A 24,703-nucleotide genomic window follows, 5' to 3' on the forward strand; every position below is an offset into this window, starting at 1 on the left:
TTTGTACAAGCCACTGAATGGAAGAATACTGCTAATAACTTCCCCCTGCATTTTGTTTCTCAAAGCTTTCAAGTTGGTTATTATAACAAGGATAAAGGAAACTGCCAAGCACCTAGTTTTCTGTTCCTTTGAAAGGTTTCTGGCCAATATCACTGCTAACATAAGCCCACAAGAGTAACTTATGGGCTTATAGAGATACTGACTGAGATGTTCTGAGATGACTGAAAGATTAAAATGTTCTTTAGCTAAAAGAAGCAATGATGAAAATGTAAATTAACCTTCTTTGGCCTAGCAGTCATTGATCGAAGTATTAAAACTTCAGTCTTTACATACACCACAGAATGGTTACACAGCTTTTAATTTAAAAAGTAAATGTGAATACAATGTTATTAAGTGAAGAAAATTAGGAGAAAATATTTAAAAGATGTTTTTCATGGGTTTAAGAACTATGTCAGGTATACTTGGGTATATATACTCCACAAGTAGTATGCAATACTTTCTCTCTTTTTATTTCAACACAATAGCTTCTAGGTCTGATCCTATACAATAAAAATAATAACATTACCTATTTGTATAGTTCACCATTTATAAATAACTTTTATTTATGTTAGTACATTATCACTTAGTCAATAAACATTTGGTGATTCCTATTTGATACAAAGTCCCTTTGCTAAGTGACTGGGAGGCAGAGCTACCATCAATTTTCACTACTGAGGGAGCATATCAGTATAATATACAGCTAATTGTTACAAAAACGCAGGCAGCTGAAAACCCTACTCCCAGGGACCTCATCTTACTCATGGTTTCCCAGCACTGATATTTTAAATTCACAAAATGATAAATGTACATTTACCCCTACTTGAGTATATAACTATGCCTAAATGATTTATAAGAGCTTGATATTTCCTTGTTTGGCATGAACTTGTAGAATTGTATACATTAAAAGCACATGGGAATCATTATGCTGTAGTCAATGATACTTCTGACCCATAGAATTTCATACAGTGATCTCATCCATGTATAGAAAAACAAGCTCAACGCTTAATGGATGACCTTTACCATTCTAGGATGTTATCCTGCAGGGAAGAAAACTTTTCTGTATTTCTAACATTATGAGCATAATGGAGTTAACATACTACACCTGAGAAAGAATCAGTGTTGTCAACAAAGTCCCTTAAAATAAAAGTAAAATCCCAGATGTTAGATAAAATGGAAACCGAAAAGCTTGGACAAATTGTCTCACAACAGGTTCTCATCCAAGAGTTCTGACGCATATTGACAGAAGGTAGCTAAATCTTTTATCATAAACCTTGAAATTCCATTCATCTTATGTTCTGACATTTTCAAAAAGCCTGATCACATATGGATATACTTTTTCTTTATTTACTTCACTTAAGTCCTTCCTCTGAACTGCTGAATAATTTTCATTCATACAAGAAGAAGAACTGGAAAATAACATTATGCTTAAAATGCCATTTGTCTTCACTCAAACTATGTGTTTGTCTACTTACAAAGAGTGACATCCCAAAGGCAAAATGCAATGCAAATGTTATATGTGTATGAAGACAGGATGCATCAGTAATAATTATCTTGAAATACAGTGGCAGCCTACAATCAAGGACATCAGCACAAGTAGAATGTGAATATCCATTTGTTTCTCAGAATAAGGCAAAATTGCAACATTTTAAACAAATAACTTGGTTCAGATTTGATTTAAGTCAACGGGTATGCTATAGAATTGGAAGAGTGATTAATTTCTTAACATTTTACATAACAAACACATTGTCAAATTATACTTGCAAGCAGAAATAAAGCAATTTATTGACACTGTTGTTTTGTTTTGGATCATCTGATATTCTCTTTGCAAAGGGAAAAGAGAAAATCTACAAAGCAGTCAAAGCTTTAACCAAGGCTAAAGCTAAAACAATTCCATTATAACTGATATCTACAGTCAGCAGTATTACATTGTTTGTCAACATCTATCAGCAAGGAAAACTGGTAAAAATCATATTTCACAGGTTTCCATCTCTCTAGTGCAGTTTAAGTATTTTTGGAAGTGTGGTGACCTCTTCAGGACACCAGTACCATTAGTCTGAGATCTGTAACTTACACAGGGTTCTAACACATTCTCTCTTACTCACTCATCTGAGCTGATGGAAGTCATGTTTCCTCAATTCAAACTACTTTATCTGACTTCTTTTGCAGCTCATCATTTTCCATGTTACAGTCTGGTTGCATATGTATGTCTTATATGTTCTTTTCCAAGGGGAAAAAAACACTTGGAAGGGAGTTTCTTATTTTAGAATTCCCTAACAGAACTAACATTTGCACAGAGTAAACCAACATGGCTTAAGAAAGGAAAGAGGAGGAGTAGGAAAAAAGGGAAGAACTTATAGTCATATTTTTGTATGGTATAGTCTTACAATTTTGAATTATAAAGAAAAAACATCTAACTACAAACTGTAAGGATAAAAGTACCACAAACCACAAAAAGTCAGTGGAAGCTGAAAATAATAATCCTTCCAAAAGAAGAGGAGTCTTTCCTGGCAAAAACTCCTATAAAATCTGTCTGGTAGAGTACTAATAAACCTTACCTATAGAGATGTCTAAAAATAACTTGGAGTGTTTTCATAATCTTAGGGTGAATAACCTGAATATAAGAAAACCATTATTATAAGTGAATCTTACAAAACTCCTAGACGTAGAGATACTTTGTTAATGTGCCACTTACTCTGCTATGCCTGTGTAAGCCTTTTTCCACTTACAACTGCCAAGGCAGTTGTATGGTAGTATTACTTGGAAAACATCTGTATTTAATTTGGGTCTGAGATAAATGACTCTTATCAATAAATCATAAATTGTCTTTAATTTTTCATCTTTTTTCCATGTCTACTACAGTTTAGGCCTTTGTCGTATTTTTCCCTAATTGGTCTTCCTAGTCTTACGTGTTCTAAAGCAGGGGTCCCCAACCCCCGGGCCACGGACCGGTTCTGGTCCACGGCCTGCTAGGAACCGGGCTGCACAGCTGGAGGCGAGTGATGGGCTAGCGAGCGAAACTTCATCTGCCGCTCCCCATCGCTCCCCATCGCTTGCATTACCGCCTGAACCATCCCCGCATCCGTGGAAAAACTGTCTTCCATGAAAATGGTCCCTGGTGCCAAAAAGGTTGGGGACCACTGTTCTAAAGTTTTATTAATACTGTTAGGAAAAAAATTAAGATCTTCATTAGCAACAAGAAGCATTGAATGGCTACTATGTTAGGGCCTGAGACATTAAAATAAAATAATTACTTCATAATATCTTTATAATGATAGTTAAGAGTTAAATGCATTTTTAGGAATAAATATCTATTGGCTCATCTACTAAGAACTGAGGCGGTAGAAGGAGGAAGGAGGGAAGGAGTAAAGAAGGAAGGAAGGAAACAATCAAATAGCTAACAATGTAGTTGGAGAAACAAGACATTCGTTTTGGAAGGTAATAACACACAGATCAGACAACAGGGATGAAGAGGAGAAGAACCTGGTGGGGGGAGGAGGATTTGAGCCTGGTCTCAAAGGGAAAAAGAGATAGAAAGGCTTAGAAGAGGGATGTAACCCTTTTTAAATGTTTGACCCACAGGCCAAAGCTTTATTGAAACACAGTCATGCCGTTTAGTTTACATATTTTTTATAGCTGCTTTTGTCCTACAATGGCAGAGTTAAGTAGCTGTGATGGAGATGATCTGGAAAGCCTAAAATATTGACTATCTGGCCCTAAAGAAAAATTTCTAGAGCAAGGATTCATATATGTTCATCTAATCCTTTTATTATTCTCAAAAATTTCAAGTTAAAATCCTGTGCACCACCGGTCAGAATGGCCATCATCAAAAAATCTACAAACAATAAATGCTGGAGAGGATGTGGAGAAAAGGGAACCCTCTTGTACTGTTGGTGGGAATATAAATTCATACAGCCACTATGGAGAACAGTATGGAGGTTCCTTAAAAAACTAAAAATAGAACTACTATATGACCCAGCAATCCCACTACTGGGCATATACCCTGAGAAAACCATAATTCAAAAAGAGTCATGCACCAAAATGTTCATTGCAGCTCTATTTACAATAGCCAGGACATGGAAGCAACCTAAGTGTCCATCAACAGATGAATGGATAAAGAAGATGTGGCACATATATACAATGGAATATTACTCAGCCATAAAAAGAAATGAAATGGAGGTATTTGTAGGGAGGTGGATGGACCTAGAGACTGTCATACAGAGTGAAGTAAGTCAGAAAGAGAAAAACAAATACCATATGCTAACACATATATATGGAATCTAAAAAAAAATAAAAATAAAAAAATGGTCATGAAGAACCTAGGGGCAAGAAGGGAATAAAGACGCAGACCTACTAGAGAATGGACTCGAGGATATGGGGAGGGGGAAGGGTAAGCTGGGACAAAGTGAGACAGTGGCATGGACATATATACACTACCAAATGTAAAATAGATAGCTAGTGGGAAGCAGCCGCATAGCACAGGGAGATCACCTCGGTGCTTTGTGACCACCTAGAGGGGTGGGATAGGAAGGGTAGGAGGGAGGGAGACGCAAGAGGGAAGAGATATGGGGACATATGTATATGTATAACTTGATTCACTTTGTTATAAAGCAGAAACTAACACACCATTGTAAAGCAATTATACTCCAATAAAGATGTTAAAAAAAAAATCCTGTGTGCAATATTATAGATATCTTTATATGCAATGAGGTCTTGATACTAGCATATGAAAAATGAGGGAGGTAGTACCATTCACAGAATATCACTTTAATAAAGGTTACTTCTGTCTATTCAAACATCTGTAGTGTTGTACAGTTCAAAAGTGACAAAGGAAAAAATAACTGAGCTATTAGGAACCTTAAAAGAAATGAGTGATATTGAACTTAGTCCTGGGTGTGCCATGCTCACCATCTACATTCATGGTAAGTTACAAAAGACATGGCTTATGGAATCAATCCTATGACAAGTCCTTCTACCTCCAAGGGATGAACATTAACACAGTGGGCAGGGAAATGAGCACCGATCACTGCCTATAAATAGCTGACTGGGTGCACAAAGACTTCCATGTCTAAGAATGTCCTTCAGTAGGAACCATCATTACCACATGCACTGAGAAAGTGTAAGGGCAATACTATCTTAGAAATGCCATTCTTATGCCTCTGATTATATATTTTTCTATGTTGATGTCTTGCTTCACCTGTTATTTATTTCCCATGGCTTTTCTCTTGCATATTAAATAACTTAGCATTAGATAATATTTTGAGTATATTATGCCCTTTGGAGCAAATAAGGGGAATTGACTTTTTTCTACCAAGTACCATTATCAAATAGTATTTTTAAAAATTGTGTATATTTTGTGCTGCAAAATTTTTAAGATTCCCTAACTAATAATCTACATTTGATTCTTTAATACACACATTACTCAGTTGTCCTACATGCCAGGCACTGTGCTACCTATGGGAATAAGGCCTTAACATGAAGGAAATACGGTTTCACCCTTCAAGAGATTCACAGCTTTTGCTGTGCACGTGTGTATGTTTAAAGCAACAATATTTAAACAACTTCAGAAGAAATGAGTAATTCAAAGAGAAGAGCTTCAAATAAAAAATTTAAGTAAATTTCTGACACCCAATAGGTGAAAAGAGATTTCCTTCAACAGATAGTGTTTGAAAGCGGTGGTTCTCTGACCTTCTCATCCTGTAATATAAAAAGCTTCCTGAAATATCCAGTTTCCCTTGTTTCTTAAAGTTAAAAAAAATGAGAAAAAGATATATAAAATTCACACCTTTTTTGTATCCTTTCCTCCTGCTTAACTGAGGACTCCTGATATGTCCAAGTCACAGGTACACAGGCAGAAGATGCTAGAGCAGATCAAGCTCAGGCAGGCAAGAGTAAACCACTTTTCAGTCCAGCAATGATGTAACAAGACCCCTCATATTATTAACTCTGCAACTGTTAACAGCAATTGTGGAAGATGAGCATTGTATTCCAGTGCCACCAGGCTGGTTTTAGATTCAGCAGTGACAGAAATCTATTCTTATCTCTTCTCAAAATCTAGGGGATTCTAGACCATGACCATGTTTTCTTGCATTGGGAAAGACAGCTGGACAGGCAGATGGTTCAGGAAAGACAGGCAGATGAATCAAATGGCAACAGATATCTATGAAAATATGAAGACTCCCAAGAAGCAAACCCGGTTACTCTCCTGGTTTTCTTCCCAGAGAAGAAAAGTTTCCAAAGGAAACAGGTTTCTTTCTATGAACGGTGTTTTTATAAATTTCTTTCTTTGACTGATAGTTTATTTGTACAGAATTAGGGACATTTCTGAATAGAGTGAAAAATATTTTTCTCTTTCATTTTCCAGTTGCCATTGTTATTTGTGGCGCTATAAAGTTATCAAGGATGAAATAATTTAAGATCTTAAAGGAAACACTTAACTATCAGTGAATCCTTAAGTAAGCAAATAAGTTAAATAAACAAACGTTATTCTAGAGCCATTTTACTGTCAAACTAGATTAACAGTACTAGAAATGACAAACATTGGGTACTACCACCAAAAGTTAAAAGTAATATTGAAATTGCCTCCTCATTTAAAAAAGCTACGGGCAAAATGAACTGATAGTTTTTCAATGAATGAATGAATGGTTTAAAAAAATCACATATATTTTTCCATGTTCTTTTCTTACCCTCAAATATTTCTTTCACTGATTCACGATTAATTAAAAGATTCACTGATTCACTCATCCATTTATTCATTCATTTTGCATTCATCATTTCCACATTGTTTATCTCCATGTCAGACCTTTCTTTTCAGTTCTACTTCTAAATACTCACCTGCCTTTTCAATGTCTTCACAAATATCTTACAGGCACTTCAGATTCAACATGCCTCAAAATAAACTCATTATTTCATCCCCAATCTCCTCCCCCCCCAAAGAAAACCCCCAAAACCAAACAAACCAAAAAACCAGGCTCGTCTTCCAGTATTTCCTGAGTCTAGAGATCTATCATCCAGCTGCACATGCTAGAAACATGGAAGATGTCTTGATACTGACTTCCTTGAAAGCTTCCCTTCCCTGCATCCACTCTTCCCTCTAGTCCGGTCTCCACACTGCAGCCAGAGTAATCTGCATGGAACATGAATGTGATCTCTCCTACAAAGAGATAACTAATAAGGACCTACTGTATAGCACAGGGAACTCTTCTCAATACTCTGTAATGACCTATATGGGAAAAGAATCTAAAAAAGAGTGGGTATATGTATATGTATAACTGATTCACACTGCTATACAGCAGAAATTAACACAAAATTGTAAATCGACTATACTCCAATAAAAATTTAAAAAGCAACAAAACAAAACAAAACAAAATCCCTACAATGGCTTCCATTGCTCTCAGGGTCAGGACTACCCTCCTGCACCTGGCTTACACCTCACAGGGTCTGGCCCCTGTTACCTCTCTGGTCACATGTCAAGTTGCTATTTAACCTAGTCATTGTCTGATTTACCTTTCATTGCCTTGAAAGGCCATTCTCCTTCCCACCTCCAAGCCACTCTCTCCCAGTTGATTGTTACCTCTCTCCTCTTCCATCTTCCCTTAGTTACTTAACTTCCGGTTCAAATGTCATTTCTTCAGAGATGCCTTCCACAGCCTCAGGATGGGGCCATATCCCACTTTAAAATGCGTTCTTTGTATGAATATCTGTTAATGTATGGCTCATTCGCTAGACTTTAAGCTCCTCAAGGACAGAGACCCCATCTGATTTGCTCAATTTATTATTCCAAACACCAACCATGTGCTTGACACATAGAAAGTACTTAAGTAAATATGTGATGACTTCAACTGAACTAACATTATGGAACACTTGCCCTTTGACTGCTTTTCAATACCCAGATGCTTACAAAGTAAGCGGATAAAGTATTCTTTAATAAAATTAGAAGGGAAAAGTAAAATGTTTAAGTTCTGCTAAATATGGTAAAAGGTCAATTTAGAAATCCCTTGGGAATTAAGCTTATTTTTAATACAGCCAGTCACGTAAAAGAAATTCAATAAATTACCCCAATATTTGTTGGGTGGCTCTTGCAATTTAGACCGCTGTATGCTATTTTTTTTTAAAATTAATTAATTAATTAATTAATTTATTTATTTTTGGCTGTGTTGGGTCTTCGTTTCTGTGCGAGGGCTTCCTCTAGTTGTGGCAAGCGGGGGCCACTCTTCATCGCGGTGCACGGGCCTCTCACTATCGCGGCCTCTCTTGTTGCAAAGCACAGGCTCCAGACGCGCAGGCTCAGTAGTTGTGGCTCACGGGCCTAGTTGCTCCGCGGCATGTGGGATCTTCCCAGACCAGGGCTCGAACCCGTGTCCCCTGCATTAGCAGGCAGATTCTCAACCACTGCGCCACCAGGGAAGCCCCTGTATGCTATTTTTTAAATCCTTACTATAAAAGGCCTTTGGAAATCCTATTCTTGTTTCTTGTCCACTCCCTTCCCCCAATGTACTCTTTAACAAATTATCAAATATCTTTCATTTCTCTCATTTTCCTTGAGAGCAGAGAGCATGGCTAAACAGGGCCTTTTACAAAGAACGCATTCAATACATGGTTTTTCATTGATTTAACCCATGGAATATAGAGAGGCTTTAGAAATTATGAATAAATTGAGGAATTTTACCAGGCAAGTTTATATGATATCAAAAAGCAAAAATATAGAAATTTCAATAATTGTTTCTACTAGGATATGCATTTAAGTATAAATTTGATATAAAAATTATAATTTTCTTTCCTCTACTAATATATATTTGAAAAAATAGTCTTAAAATTTATAATATGGCACAATGTGATAAAAAAAGAGTGAATTCTTAAATTACACACCATTTATGTTTTCATTTGATTATGAAGAGATTTATAGATTATTTGTATATCATGCCACATGGTTATGTCCTACCTTGAGTTTTAAAACATCTCAAATAGCAGACATAATTATTTTAATTTTTTTCCTTCATTAATTTATATAAGTAAATAGATGCCTAATTTTAAAAAAGTATAATGGGAACTTAAGAATGAAGGGAGAAATACTATTCACTGAGAATTAAAGTTACTCATTATATACTGTCTTAAAATGCAAGGAACTAAGTACCTCTGTACTATTCTAGCCATACCATTCATATTCTCTCATTATTTACACAATGAATGGACAGAGGGCACGTAAGGGAGAAAGAAGCTAAATGAAATATGTGCCTATTGAGCTCTCTAATACATAATAATACATCTGATGTTTGCTGCCCAATTATTTCAAACTACATGTTAAAAATTAATACTTTCTGGCATGTTATAAACTACTGCTGTTTTCTTAAGCCCTGATCATTGTCTGCAATGGGACAGGGTCAATATAAAAAATAACTACTGTTAGATGAAAAATGGATTGAAACAGGATAGTATTCACCTTCTGTGACTCTTGGAGGATGACAATATCTGGAGAAGAGCACTGACATTGTCTCACTAAAACTCTGGGGTGATCACATTCACACAATCAAAAAAATACTCTGAGCATCCTAAAACCTTCATTCTGACTCACAACAGAAAAAGAATTTTGGTCTGTTTGTATAACACATACTGGTTTGCATCACACATAATTACTTCTTCATTTATGCAATATAAAGAAATGAATCAGTGAAAAATAAAAATGGAAGAATAACATTTAAGAGTGAAACAATTTAGGATTATTTTTCCAGAAAGTTCTTAGTCATCTAATGGCATTCGATTAGTACTTTGGACAGCAGATAAGACCTATTTCATTTATTCATTAATTTATCCACTTATTCATATATCAGATATTTATCACACTCCTACCTTTTGAAAAGTACCCAGTGAAAAATGTTCACAGAAAATTTACACTATTTCCTTCCCCACAAAAAAGCAAATCAAACTGTGCAATAAAAAATGTTCAGTATTAAAAGGTCAATTTGAGAACACAAAATAGGGACGTGTTTCTTTTCTATAATAATAAAAATGTCTATTCATAAGAAGTATAAATAAGTGTACCGGACCACAAACAGTAAGTCTCTAAGCTATTTTATAAAACTTTGATATTCATTATAATAGAGGCCATTTTATTTTACAGTACATAACCTTACATTAGAAGGAAATGGCCTTTGTTTAGTAAACAAAATAGCAAGTGAATGACATCTTCTCTCTTGTGTCACTTTAGTTCTACAGATGACATTATACCTCCAAGAATCAGACTTAAACCATTAACTAGCAACATTACCGAGTTATTAGGTTAGGTAAATAATAATTATTTTCTAGCAACATTACCGAGTTATTAGGTTAGATAAATAATAATTATTTTCATACACAAGTCATAAAACCAGAGACCCGGGGGAAAATATAACCCTCTATAAATTATGCATACATTTAATTTTACTTATTTCTTTAAATCAATGGGTCTGTGACCTAGGATACTATTTTCAAGGTACCCTTCTTAAAGATCTGTATCTTATTTGGAAAACATATGTCCAATTAAATGCAAAAAATAACAGATGAGATCTTGAGGTTACTTTCTTTTATTTTCTTCCATTATGAGAAATATAAGATTAGTGTGGGAAAGTGAGAATGCCAGAGGAGTGGCGCTCTGTCTACTCTTGGCTCTGTCACTAGCACAGTTCTCAGCATTTAGTAGGCTCCCAGTAAAAAGAAAACTACGTGTTATGCTTTTATTTGGCTCATTATAGTTTGAAGCAATCATGTTTGAATTACTAGAATTACAGAACATAAAACATTGGAGAGTGTCTTACAGTCACCTGACTTTATGAGGAAAATAATACTGGAAGATCATTGTTTGATATCTGAGCAAATATGAAGTTATCTTTCACTCTTTCTTTCACTTACATATAGGGTCTAATATCACAGCAAATCCTGATGGCTCTTCCTTCAACATTCACCCAGAACCGGCCACTTCTCGTGCTCTCCACCACTACCCTCCTGGTCCAGCTCCCATGGTCTCTAACTTTGATTACTGCAATAGCTCTCTAACCGGTCTTCTCGTTTCTGCAATTGCCCCCTTAGAGTCTATTTTTAAAAAAGAATTCCAAGTAATCCTTAAAAAACCTGGGACAGATCAAGTCAGTCCTCAATGGCCCCCATCTCATGAAGACTAAAAGCAAATCCCTTTCAATGACTTATAAGATCTTCCTGATCGGGCTACCGCATAACCGTCTAACCTCATTTTCTGTCTCCCTTGTTGGCCTTCTTTGGACATACCTGGCAGGTGCCTATCTCAGGGCTTTTTGTACTTGCTACAAAGTTGCTAAAGTTTTTCTCACTGATATTCACAGGGCTCACTCTTTTCTCTCTTCTGGGTCTTCTCTTACACCCTATATAAAACAGTGCCTGCCCTACCTTCCCATTCCCTTTAATCCTATTTTGTGACTCTCTATAACATTTCTCACCATGTGGAATATTTTATATTTACTTGCTTATTCTTTTTTAAGTGCATTTATTATCTGCTTCCCCTCTCTTTCGTAAGCTCCGTAAGGGCAGAGTTTCGTTTATTCGCCACTGAAGGGGAGCAGAATTTGCCACCCCAAAATATGACTTTTAGGCTTAAGGATTATTTTGAGCTGATTATTTGAGCAGACACAGGAGAAGCTCTGAAAACTGAGTAGTTACCCTTTTTAAGGGAAATTTCCATTTGTAAGGGTGTCTCCCTCTCTGTACCAGGAAGAGAGGGATGACTAAATCTCTAAAAACTCATCAATGGAGAAAACACCGACTTAAATCTGCATAACAACCTTACCCTTGTTTATTGTGCTTTTCCTGGTAACTTCCTATCACTGGCCTCCCCTCTTCCCCAACATCTTTCTTTTGTCTTTAACTGGAGGTGGTATTTAAGGTGGTGGCTTGGGCCATTTCAGGGAGTTACTCAGTTTTCCTGGGTATCTCCCATGTATACAGGAGGTATACTTGTTATTAAACTTCTGTTTTTCTCCTGTTAATCTGTCTTTCATTACAGGAGTCTCAGCCAAGAACCTAGAAGGGCAGAGGGAAAATTATTATCCTCCCCTATACTGCTGTAGCCGTAGTATCTAGAAGAGTGTATGGCCCAAACATACTCAGGGTTGGAAACACATAGCTCAAAGGGTAATGAGAGTAAGGTAGCAAATTGTGGAGAAATGGGCTGGAGATAGAGATGAACCACCTGGAGATTCCTAGGCTTTAAGTTTGTTTTTTCTTCAGGGTGAGGATGTGGACTTGTTGGCACCAACAAGAACCAATAGAGCCCAATGTTTAAAATATCACATTAAACAAAATCACACAGATGTATAAGTACTCCGTGAATAGTGTCATAAGCTCCACATTACAGCCATTAGTAAGAAAATGAGTGTCTCAGATTCAACAAGGCCCTATCCTATGTAGACAGTGTCATCATTAGAAACTCTGGGGACCATGGTCAAGTGAACTGAGATATCCTGCATTTGCTTTTGCCTTACGTGGCCATCTTCTTCTGAAAAGTTTCTGCATCCTTGGCTAAGTAGACAACTGAATCTAATCTTACAGTGGTATGGACATGAGTGGTCTTTTCCTGCTAAATTGTGAGCCTCTTGAAATGCTGTAGGGATATTTCTTATTGGAGAGCTTGGAGATACTCCTTTCCTACTCAAGTAGCCTTGCAGTGTCTAACCCAAATCAGTGTGTCAGAAAGAGTATTATTATCTTCAATTTATATTGGAAGAGACAAAAGTATAGTAGGTAACTTCATTCATTCATCCATTCAACAAACTTTTACTGAGCACCAAAACTAGATACTGTTAACTGTTCTCTGTATCAAGGAATGAACAAGATAAAGCCAGTATCCTCATGGAGCTTACATTCTAGTTGAGGCAGACAATAAAAAGTAAACCAGTACTTTTTTATGGTTTCTATGTCTACATGTACCACTGTTATACATATACATATATTTATACACACACAGTTGCATATGTAGATATAAATAAAATAAATGTCAGGTCATGACAAGGACTGATGAAAAATGAAGCAGGGTAAAGGTTACAGTGAATGCTGAAGTAGGGGCAGGGAAGGGGTCCAAAGTCACACAGCTGATGTGCTACAGGGCCAGGATTCAAACACAGAGCATTCCAGTGTCAAATCTGTGGGCTTAACCACCATGCTGAAGCTGTTAAATGGCTCTGCAAACGCTAGGCTTCCAGGCTGTTAGAGCTGGCAGTGCAGAGGCAGACAGTCTGACTGGCACAGAGACACTTGAAAAGGGAAACCTGGGAATGAAAAGGCCTTCTCATTGTGCTTTTGAATTTCATCAAATAAAAAACATATTTAAGGATAATAATTGGACAAAACCCCTAGTGATTCTCAGTATTAGTGAGGTGAGTCAATGCCCAGTAAATGGCTCAGGCTTGAGTTCTCTAGTTCCATGTTGATTGCTCTGATCCTGCCTCGGCGGCCAGAGAGTAGGAAACAAACATAAAAAACAAAAAAAGCAAGTGAGAAGGTTAAGCTTGTTTCTATGTCATCCGTGTTCTAATGGATTCTTCAGAAGCCAGAATTTCTATTTGACCGAGACTTATTAGGAAAAGCTAGCTACTCTAGCTTAAATCAGGTTTTACTTTAGAACCTGAATTCAACCAATGGTTACCCAAATCCCTGGGGTAATCATGAACCCAACTCCACGGTTCTGGCCTTAATCTCCTCTCTGTCGTATGGATGTGGTGTGAGCTAGGATTCAAGGAGACTGCACGACCACCTGCAGGAAAGAGTAAACCCAGCAGCCCTTCACCAAGGAACTGGGTGGGGATGAATCATCCCAGGAAAATATGGAGTTAAGACTTGTAAAGCACTCTCTTATCTCTACAACGAGGCTTTCTCTAAATCAGCATTCATTAAATGGTTTTAAGATTTGCTTCATACAAGAGATGTCCACATGGCTGCTTATATTCACAAAGGGGAAGAAACTGAAAAGTATATCTAACACATAGCTTAAGTGTTTTGCTTCGTTTCACAGGCTTTGTCGTTCACTTGATCTAGACTTGGGTCTTCCACTCACCAGCTGTATGACATTGGACAAGTTACTTATTTTGATGGCTCAATTTTTTTCTAGTGTGAAATAGAGAGAAATGGTCATAGAAATATGAAGACTAAATTAGATAATGAATGTGCTTGCCCAATAGGAATCATTCAATGAATGCGTGGTGGCCATCCTTTACGGAGCCTGCTCAGTATGTGTCCCATCCTCTGAGAATTATCCCCTCACACACAGTAACCGGCTCCCGTAAATCTATGTAACAGTCATCCTGCTTACTTTTCCCTTGTCTAGCCATGTTATTGATTAAAACAGTGGTAGACACCTAATATAAACTGGGCCAATCAATTCTTTCTGCCAAGAATTTGAAATGAGACCTCAAAGAGTAATTAATTATCTGCAGATGAGGGGCTTGGAAGGTTGTGACTCGAATGTCACTTGAGGGACCTTTGCACATCAGGGCAGAGGAATGTAGTCTTCAGAGCAAGAGGGAAATGAAGTAGCAACATAGCAAGAAGAAATAATGAAAGACCAAGTGAACACAGAGGGTAAACAGAAAGAGATGCTGCTTTGGTTCCTGACTGCTTCCCAGTTCCTAATTATAATGACTCCCAGAGCTGGCTGAACTTCCTGTCTTTTGAGTTCTGTGAGATAACTCTATTTCCTTCTAATAAATTTCCTATTGCTTAAATTAGCTTAAGCAATTTCTGTTATTTGTAATCAAATAGGCCCTAAGAGAAAATGGTAAACCAACCATTTGTGTTTGTTTAATGTAAAAGATCACTTTTGACATTCTGAACCAGAAATGTACTTAATGTAATTAAGTGAATAAAAGTCAGAAATAATAGAGAATGAGGTATAGGCCAATTTTCCTGCATCATTTCTATGTAACATAAGACAAGGCTAGCCCTCGCTAAGCCATGAAACAGTGCTCATGTACTCCTATTCCCTTCTTCCCCTCTCTTTTCACTCTCAAGGACTTTCATTCCATTTACTGGACTGAGCTGAATTCCTGAACAGTATCCTACATATGCTGCATCTTTCCTACCAGTAACCGTAAATCAAAACTCATCCGTTCTCTGACCCTTTACCCCAAATCCATCATTTCTGTTTTCTAAGAAGGCAGTTAGATACTCTGGTACATTAACTCAAGCCAACATGCTAATTGATTCCAGGATAAGAGAAGGCCTCCTTTTTCATTCCTGGAAACATACATGTGACTTTAGGAAAAAATCCTTTAATTAAAATGAATGAAGCTAGCGATAGGAAAATCTGACACTGAATAAAGTAGCAGGATAAATAATTTTTAGGAAGGTGTTCCTGTGAATACCAAACTGCTCTAGAAAAAAAAAAAAAGGTTAAACTAGAGGAGGACCATATATTTTTGAGACATTTAAAATTACAGTCCTCTTTGTACTGTAGCAAAATTGGTTTAGAAGCTAAAAATAAAAGTACAGCTTAATATATTCAAAATTATAATCAAATGTTAGAACAAGAAAACCAGTCATAAATGCTTAGTCAACTAACTGAGATTATCACATGTCTATGCTAATCCTGTGTTTTTAATTAACAGATAAAGCAGAAGGGGGTATCTAAACAATAGTGTACAAAAAAATGAAAAAAATTTTCAAGCTCTAATTAAATGGAGAAGCAATAACAAAATACTGCTGCATTTCAGCAACTGTTCATTAAAAAACAACAGAAAACACCTTGGTATGTCTTTCTAAAATTATATTTCACAGGCTTCAGCATCCTCTTCTGTTTTTACTCATGACCATAAAGAGTCCAGATGTTGATTATAAGCTGAGCCATCACACCAAACACCACCTGGCCTTCTGCCCTGAATCTTCTAATTGGTCAGAAGATGCATGTCTTATGGAAAGCAGCTGAGTTCAGTGTAGTGATTCAGAGTGGGGCTCTCAAACCAGAGTGCCAGGATCCACGTCCTGGATCTGCCACTTTCTTTTAATATGATCTTGGGCAAGATGCTCAACCTCCCTAACCATAAGTCTCCTCATGTTACAACAGGCCCAACAATAGTACCTACTGTTGCCTTGTGGATTCACTCATTCACCTTTAAGTGCCAGGCACTGTTTCAGGCTTTTGGAATCCAAAAGTAAACAATATAGGTAAAAAATTATTGCCCTCCTGAAGCTTAATTTCTCATATATTGAATCAAAAGCACTTAATTAGCATAATGCCTGGTACTCAGTAAGTAATCAATAAATGTCAGCTGTTAGGTTCATGAATACTTGATGAGACAGAACAAAACACTGGAATGGGAATGTGTCATAATGAAGTCAGCACATCCAAGAACTAACAGTGGCCCTGCCACTAATTCTCTAGGTGACCTTCGTTTAATCTTTCTCGGACTCAATTACTTAATCTGTAAACTGATCTTAAGGTCCCTTTTATTAAATATATGGAGGATCATAAGACACAGAAAAGATGAAGCGTTCAAAAACACTGAAGAAAATATGCAGATACATTAAGCACAAGAATACTTTTCCACTACATTCAAGGTTTAGGAAGAACTCAGACGCTAGTCAGTTGCATTTAAAAAATAAAGAAAACTTTCAAGAGAGTTTCCATTTTCAAGGGAAAAATGTAAATGATCAATATCATACCAAATCTTTAGCTTCATAAAATATGAAATCACAAACAACAAAAATAAGACAGAAGCTACATCTTACATTTATCTTAAAAAGTACACATGCCTAAGCCTTATCAGAAATCACTGGATGAAATAATCTTCTTCTGGAACATATCTAAGTGAAATGTAATATTGTTCCTTTCTGGGCAATCTTAGCTTTCTTAAATTGTTTTTCCAATGAAACTTAAAAATAAAATTGGTCCCATACCTACACCTTTTCACAAGATTATACATTTTTCAAGATTCCGTAAATTTTGTTCAAATTACTTTCCTTTTCCAGTTAAAAACCACAGACTTTTAACTGTCTTAAAATTATCTGAATGTATGGCTAGATATTCCCAAGTTTAGCCAAATTAAAGGGTATACATGGCCCTTGGAAAGAAAGACCCTGTTTATCTGGCTCAGCCCAATGTTCCTTGGTCTTCCCATTTTGATAGTATTATACTCTTTGTAGTTCCATGATTGTCATGCTTTCTCATGAAAAACGTAACTTTGCTTTCAACTTTGCTTCAGCTAGAAAATTCTTTCCCCTTCTATTCAATGATACACTCAAGTCTCACTCAAACAGTATCATCTGCAAAACTTTCCCTGATTACTCCCCACCATAGCTCCCATACTGACAGGTCATACTAGACCCTCTTGATATTACTCCCATGGTATCTTGTACACATTGTCACTAAACTGATAATCTCTTTGCATTATTATTATTTTCTGTTACATCCATCTGAAGGCAGGGATCATGATTCTCATATTGCTATCATCCTGGCAAAGAATAAGCTAATGTTCACGTTTCTGAAGTGCCAGAAATATCATTGTTCTCAATGGATAAGCAAAACATTTAGCAAACAATAAAATATTTGCAGTCTTATATATTTTCATTTGTAGAGTTATTAATCTTACTCCATAACAAAGAAACATCATTGTGGTAGAGTAATCAAAAATGAAGAGGAATCAGTACAAGAGTTAAAATAGAAACAGAAATCATATTCTATAGTACCTCTCCCAAGATACTTTTTCTGGCATTGACAATGACATACAATATCATGAAATGAAGAAATGCTTCCAAGACTCCCAATAGATTATGGTCTTTAACTCAAATACATGGCAATCAAGAGTTTATCCTCCCTTTACTTTCCATGGACAAATAAAATACATGGCACAAAACCAATTTTTAAAAATAAACCCAAATAAAAATAAATCTTGCAGAACTCATCAGCAATAAAACCATAAACACCGTTACCATTTAAATCTAATATAATGTCAAACCTCAATCCACTTAACATCAAGAATCATCAGGTTTAATACTCTTTCCAGAGTGACACCTAGCGATCTAATAACATGCCACTGTAAGTAAACACACCCCTGCAAAGTTTATCAGTGTACTTCAAATATTTGTATGAAGTACAAGTAGGAAAGAAAATTTCACATTGGCTTATAGAATAATTATAAAGAAAACAGGGTTGATTACAACTAAATTGAAACACAAAATATCCAACACTCTCAAATTATAAGCAGAAATAGTTTCAATTAGAAACTTAGTGTATCAAGAGAACACTCCTGGAAGTGAAATGGAAATTACAACAAGAACACTTTCCAAAAAAGCATGCCATTTCTTTATGCAATTATTTGTTTCCATTTTATAGCTGTCATACTTGTTTATCTTTAATGAAACATTGCTCTGCTCTTCTCATAGTAATCAAAACAATACAACAAAGCTAAAGAAAGAGAATGCGTCCCCCAAAAGTTAAGATAATATTCTGGAGAGATTCAATTAGAAGTATTTTCAAGTTCTGAATTCCAGTGACCTCTAATCAGTGAACAGGATAAAATGTATAAGTTCATATAAAATTTAAAGCATATTTAAATTTTTTTGATTTGTAGGACAAAGACTTTAGAATTCATAGACATACATATATTTTGGGATGTCAAGAATGGGGCTTGGGGCCTTTCTTCATTACTTGAAAAATGAAAGGAAACTTTTAATCACGTTTTAGAAACTTTAATTAAATTTTGAAATACCTTACTAGAAATTTTTCCAATGAGGAAAAATACTTTTCACTGTAGTATATACTATATACATATACAGTATTTATATATTTGTTATATTTACACTACATAAATATATATATGATATTTCTTAGGAGAAAAAAATGTATAACATGCCTTGAGTATATCTATTAAATATAAATCAATTTAAACTCCACTGCAATTACTACTGCTACCACAAAAATAGTTCCACAGAATGACACAGAGGAACACAGTTCTGTAGCACAAGTCACTTCCATAAAAAATTCAACACAAAGAATGATTTACTTTCTCAATATAGAGTCATGTATTGGTGAGGTACCAAAAAGGAAGAGAAAAAAATTGAATTCATCCAAAAGAACATTTACGTTAAGATTGAAGAGGAACAAAAAGATCACTGGCTAGAGATATCATGAAATTCATCCAGTAATCATGATTAACAAGAGAAATAAGAATAGCATATAGTTTAGAAGGTATCAGTGGAAGTGATTATAGAAAAATATTATATTGTTGTTATAATATACCTAGTAAGGAAAATCATATCAAAAATGTATTTATGAAAATAAAGACAAAAAGAAAATATTCTATGTGACAGATGACAAATTTGGAGTTTTTGTGTTAATGCTTATCAGCACCCTGACAGATGTGACTAATCGATCACGGGACTCTTTGTCACTGATCCTGGAATCCTTCTCAATGCACAACACAGACAGCCACTACCAATCACTGAAAGTTGGCACTGAAACCTATTTGTCAAACCTGCTCTCAGCAACACTGTTCAAGATGTTCAATCAGGAACCTTACCCCCAGGCAAATAGTACAGGACTATGTACAACCTTCTAGGATATGTGGTCAAGCGCGGGTTGACTTTCAAACATTTGGAAATGCATGAAAATTCTTAAAAACCAAAATGGGAAAATAAAATTACAGCAGATAATATTACGATTCTGTAAGTGGAATAAATTTTTAAAAGCTAACTGCCATCGGCAATTTAGAATTGTTTCAATTCTCATGATAGAGGCACTTAAAAAAATACAATCATCCATTTGCAAGAAAAGCAATCACTAAGGCAGCAAGAAATTGAAACAACAGTTCCCTCAACCACAACACACCAGAAATTAAAGACTGTTACTGGTAACTGACATTAAAACAGTTTCAAGAATGTGTATTTATTATGGCTTAAAGCCATAAATAGTCTAAGAGTTTAAAAAAAAAATCTGAGACACGATAAAAACTGCAGTAGAGAATGTGATACCCAAAGTAGCTTTAACACCTGAGCAATAAAAATTATAGGTTTTCTCTAAATAAAGGGCAAAATCCTTAATTGTTACTTTTAACATGAAGTAATGAAATTAGTGATAATGCAATTCTTGTCCAAAATCAATTTTTTTAGTCTTCACAAATATCTATTACAATGTGATTTGATCTACATTCATTGAAAGTAAATATAGTCTATATTCATAGAAAGTAAAACAGGAATATGATAGTAGCTTAGTTTTAGTTGTTTTAATTTCCAGAAAAATAGTATTCTTATTTAAATGTATTTTAAAACACATGTGACTGTTGAACCATATTTGAAACATAAGCCATAATTTTAGTTTCAGAATAAAACTGAACACTAAGCAAAATTTGGGGGGGGGGAATTAAGTAAAAAATATTCATTGAGATCAAATAAATGTATATTTCAGGTGCATATAACTTTGTTCTGCTGCAATTCTATGTTGTACAACCTCACAAGAAGATGAAGTCAAAGGCTGCATAATGAAACACATGAGAGAAAAATATACCTCTATAACCAACCAGCTTCAAGTTCACAATGGTTCAATCTGACAATGAACCCTCCCCACGTTAAACAGTACATGTGCTGTTTCAAGCAAATAAAAACTACATCAAATCCCCCACTTTATTTTGCTTATATACACTTAGCCATATTTAGGATCTGACATGAATTCTGCAAGAGATCTTAATTTGTATTCACACTTGGCAAAAGAAGATTACTTTCAGCTACAAGCAGCTAAAACCACAATCTATAAAGCATTAAAACCAAGTTGCTGGTCTTGATATAATTAGAGAAAGTTTGCTAAAATCTCCTTTGAAATAACTAGTGTGCTCAAATCTTTTACCCTTGGCCAAATTCACTGTCATGAATTGTTTTACCAGTAGGATTTTCTGTAACTTTATAAGTAATTTCTTTGAAAAAGGAGAATAAGTAACACATGAAACAATCTTATTTGGCTGTAAGTTTGTAGCTGCTTATACTACTAATTTGTGGTATATCTTATCACTATGCTATTCATGATTATAATAAAACAAATTTTAATTAGTAAGTCATTGTCTAATGAGGTATACTTACCTCAGGAAGACAGAAAACGAGTGTTTCTGTAAACTAAGTAAGCAACTGTCAAAGAATGCTTTCACACAAAATATGAAAACCAACAAGAAAATACATGTTTTGTGAAAGAAATTCACTGCTTTATGATAGCAAGTATATCAGTTTTCTAATACCCTATTAATAAAACTGGAAAATGTTTAAAAAATATTCTCCTTACCTGTGTATACAGTTTTTACTCTCAAGATAGGCCATACCAGAAGCAGCATCTAATGAAAATTTCACTAATTGTTTGAGTTTTATTTCATCCTTCTTCTTTCTCAGAAAGGAGAGGAAATCACCTCCTAGAAGAATTGAAAGATGAACAATGAGACAAGATCATGATGAAAGTCATATTTATCACCTATTAGAGATACCTGACAGAACAAAAAGCATTACACATTTAACCATACCTTTTGCTCATTTCATTTAAGGTGAGGATAAAAGAAAATATGAAAAGAACACATCTTATTAGAAAGCAGACACCATGAATTTTCTTAGATGCAGTTTAAGTACTTTAAGTGCTTCACGCTGTATATTACCCAACACATAATAATATTCAAAGTCATACTTCTTCCTCTGTCACAATTTCTTACCAATTTGCCTGGATAAAATTTTTAAAGAAATTTTATTTTCTCTAATACCAAATAAAAGATTACAATTATTATGAGTTTAAAAAGTATATGATATCAAATTAGTTATCAGAGTCAGTGACTGCTTAAAAAATTGAGATTATTAACAACACCATCACTAATAGTAGAGTCAGACAGGAAAAAAAAAAAGAAGGCTATGATTTTGATAAGATTTAGTTGCTGAGTCAGATTGCATTTTTGTGCATCAAATGAATTCCAGTGATGACTTAGAGAAACTCCATAAAACGGCATGGTCCAAAAAAAATGTAATGCAAGCCACATAGTAATTTTAAATATACCGGTAGCCACATTTTAAAAAGTAACAACAATAAAAAGGTGAAAGTGACTGAAATAGTATGTTTTTTCTTTAGCCCAATATATATAAAATCTTATTAAATCAACATGTATCATTACAAAATTATTGTGGACATATTTTACATTTTATCATCCTAAGTCTTTAAAATATGTTGTGTATTTTACATGTATGGGACATCCCAATTTAGATGCACATTTCCATCTGAAGTATTTGATCTGTATTTAGATTTCATCAAATTTACGGTTAAAAAAGTAGACTCACATACCTAGGTTGTTCCAAATATACTTAACCTTTCCTAATAACTGAATCATGTTATTGGAAATTAAATTAAATTTTAAAATTTAAATCAATTAAAATTAAATGAAATTCAAAATTCAGTTTTTTAGAAGCACTAGATACATTTCAAAAATTCAAGAGCCCAGGAGCCACATATGGCCAGTGACAACCATGTTAAATAGGGTAGCCTTACACTGTGCATTCACTAACAGCATGGCATTAAACAATTTCCTTGTTAATGTATAGTGTAATGTATTGTATTATTAAACAAAACAAAAGAAAACCAAGTTAAAGTATATTAGAATGAACATTCTCTAAAAACACTCATCCCTACTTTCTCTTTCTATTAGGCCCTCTGATATTAAGCCAGAATTTTGCAAGAGGGATTAACATTTTAATTGTCATTTCCTGATGCTTTTGATCCTCTTCACCAGGGACCTAGGCCTCCTTAAATAGAACAACTCTAGAGATGAAGACTTAATGGCTTTTTCTTTAATGAGAATACCTAGAAAATAAACACCTAACTCTCCTTAGAAAGTTCTCTTTTTCTAATCTCTTCTCCTATTCACAAATCAGTATTACACAAATTTAGGTGGACTATTTGCAAAATCACTAAGCTATATGCTTTAAAAATCATCTTAATGGTGTCAGATAATTTACTTTTTTTTCTGTTCTTTTAAAGAGAATATCAAATTTATTACTATGAACATTACTGAAATAGCTTCTATCAAGCTTGACTTAATTTTCAGAAACAAAAACAAAAACACCTAAATGCAACAGTAAACAGCAAAATTACCACTAATTTCTCAACTTTAATAAGTACAAAAAATTAGAATGGACTTGAAATCAATATTTAGTTCAAGTTACTTCCTGGACCAATATTCACATATATTAATTATTTTGTTAGATATACATTGGCCTAGTTTAGAAAAAGTGCACCCTTCTAGTCTTGAAACCACATACCATTTTTTCTAAGCTATGGAATAACTTTCAAATGAAAAAATCTTTTCTGCAATTTGATTAAAGCAGCATATGACATAACCCCAGTGTTCTGCGGAATCCTAATATTATTTCTTTCCAAAACTAGCTCACATTCAGCACTTTTCCTTCTGCCTCCTGCTCTTTTTAAATTAGTCTTTCACATAATCCTCTTCATACCCCAATCCCCGGCCCAGCCTGTAAACCCTGTGAAGAGAATTGCGCTTCTGTTGTTCAGTATGCTAATTTCAGTGCCAACCACAGGCTGTCTAGCATGTAATAATACCTCAGTAAGCATGAAGACAAGCTACTCAAGAAATTTTTTATTAATTTTAAACATTTCTTCCTTAGTTTTTCTCCAATGGTTAGAACTATGCTTTTCAAGTACTTGTTAAATGTTAAAATAATGTTTAGAAAAGGATGACATTACATCTCTTATCAATGGCACCTGACAGATGCCATAAAATTCTTTAGATTCCAACAATAAAACTTAGTACATTTAAGACTCTGAGCTCATCTTGATAGATGCTTCTGTAACACCACTGCCTTACAAACTGCATCCTTTACAAAAATAATTTGCAAAGAAGCAATCCTTAATAGATAAGACTGTAAACCAACAAATGCACACTAGATTAATAAACAAAGAGAAGACAACACTTAAATAGAATTAAAAATTGGCTGAAAAGTGATGCCAAGTCAATAAAGATAAAGTACTAGGAAGGTAGAGTTAGATACAGCTATTTCAGAATACTGTGACACAGTCAAAGATACAGACAAAGGGTATCTGATTGTCCCTTAGTTAATCCAAGATTATTTCTACCTTCGAGAAATTTCTTGCTTAAAATCACTAAATCATTAAAGTAAATTTTAATTTATTTCCAATTTATAGTTATTCATGCCACAGACACAGTGATCTTTAGTAAAGTAGCAGAGCTGCACCATTCCACAGCCCTAGTCAGCTAACTGCAGAACACTGTTGAGAAGCAAGGTCTTCAGGAAAAAAATTAAATAGCTAGGATTCAGTATGGAAAGCCTAAGCCTTGGGCAAGTGTAGGCATTAAGGACCCTGAAGCAAAAAGTAAACTCTCCAAAGGACAGACTATGAGACTAAAGCTAGGATACCAAGAAAATAATTCAGACTGGGCCAGAAACATTTCCGTGGGGACTGTATTTGATTATTATCATTTAGTGAAGAAGAACTGGAGACTGACATCAGATGATACGATCTTTAGTATTCACTGTGAGGTTACTGTAGAAGATAGTGTCTGCTTCTTTGAACTCATTCTTTTGTCATTTTCACTGTGGAAGTTTAAAGAACCTCTCTTAGAATGTGTGATACATACAAGAATCATATATGCAGCACATGTGTATACATGTTTGTATATGTATG

The 24,703-nt window shown here is 35.0% G+C and overlaps 1 protein-coding gene across 7 annotated transcripts in view; it reads right to left on the reverse strand.

Annotated features, from left to right (window-relative positions):
* Positions 1-24,703, reverse strand: part of FER (FER tyrosine kinase) — a 441,496-nt gene that overhangs the window by 73,708 nt on the left and 343,085 nt on the right. For 6 of the 7 annotated variants that reach the window (XM_082455757.1, XM_082455759.1, XM_082455760.1 and 3 more), the window contains one exon: positions 21,293-21,416. In XM_082455757.1, coding sequence (XP_082311883.1) covers positions 21,293-21,416 — 124 coding nt within the window. Of the gene's footprint in view, positions 1-6,234; positions 7,190-21,292; positions 21,417-24,703 lie in introns of those variants that run through there. The other variant, XM_082455761.1, reaches the window with a different exon arrangement.

Source organism: Balaenoptera physalus, assembly GCF_965194825.1.
Source record: "Balaenoptera physalus genome assembly, chromosome: 3".
Classification (NCBI taxonomy): Eukaryota; Metazoa; Chordata; class Mammalia; order Artiodactyla; family Balaenopteridae; genus Balaenoptera; species Balaenoptera physalus.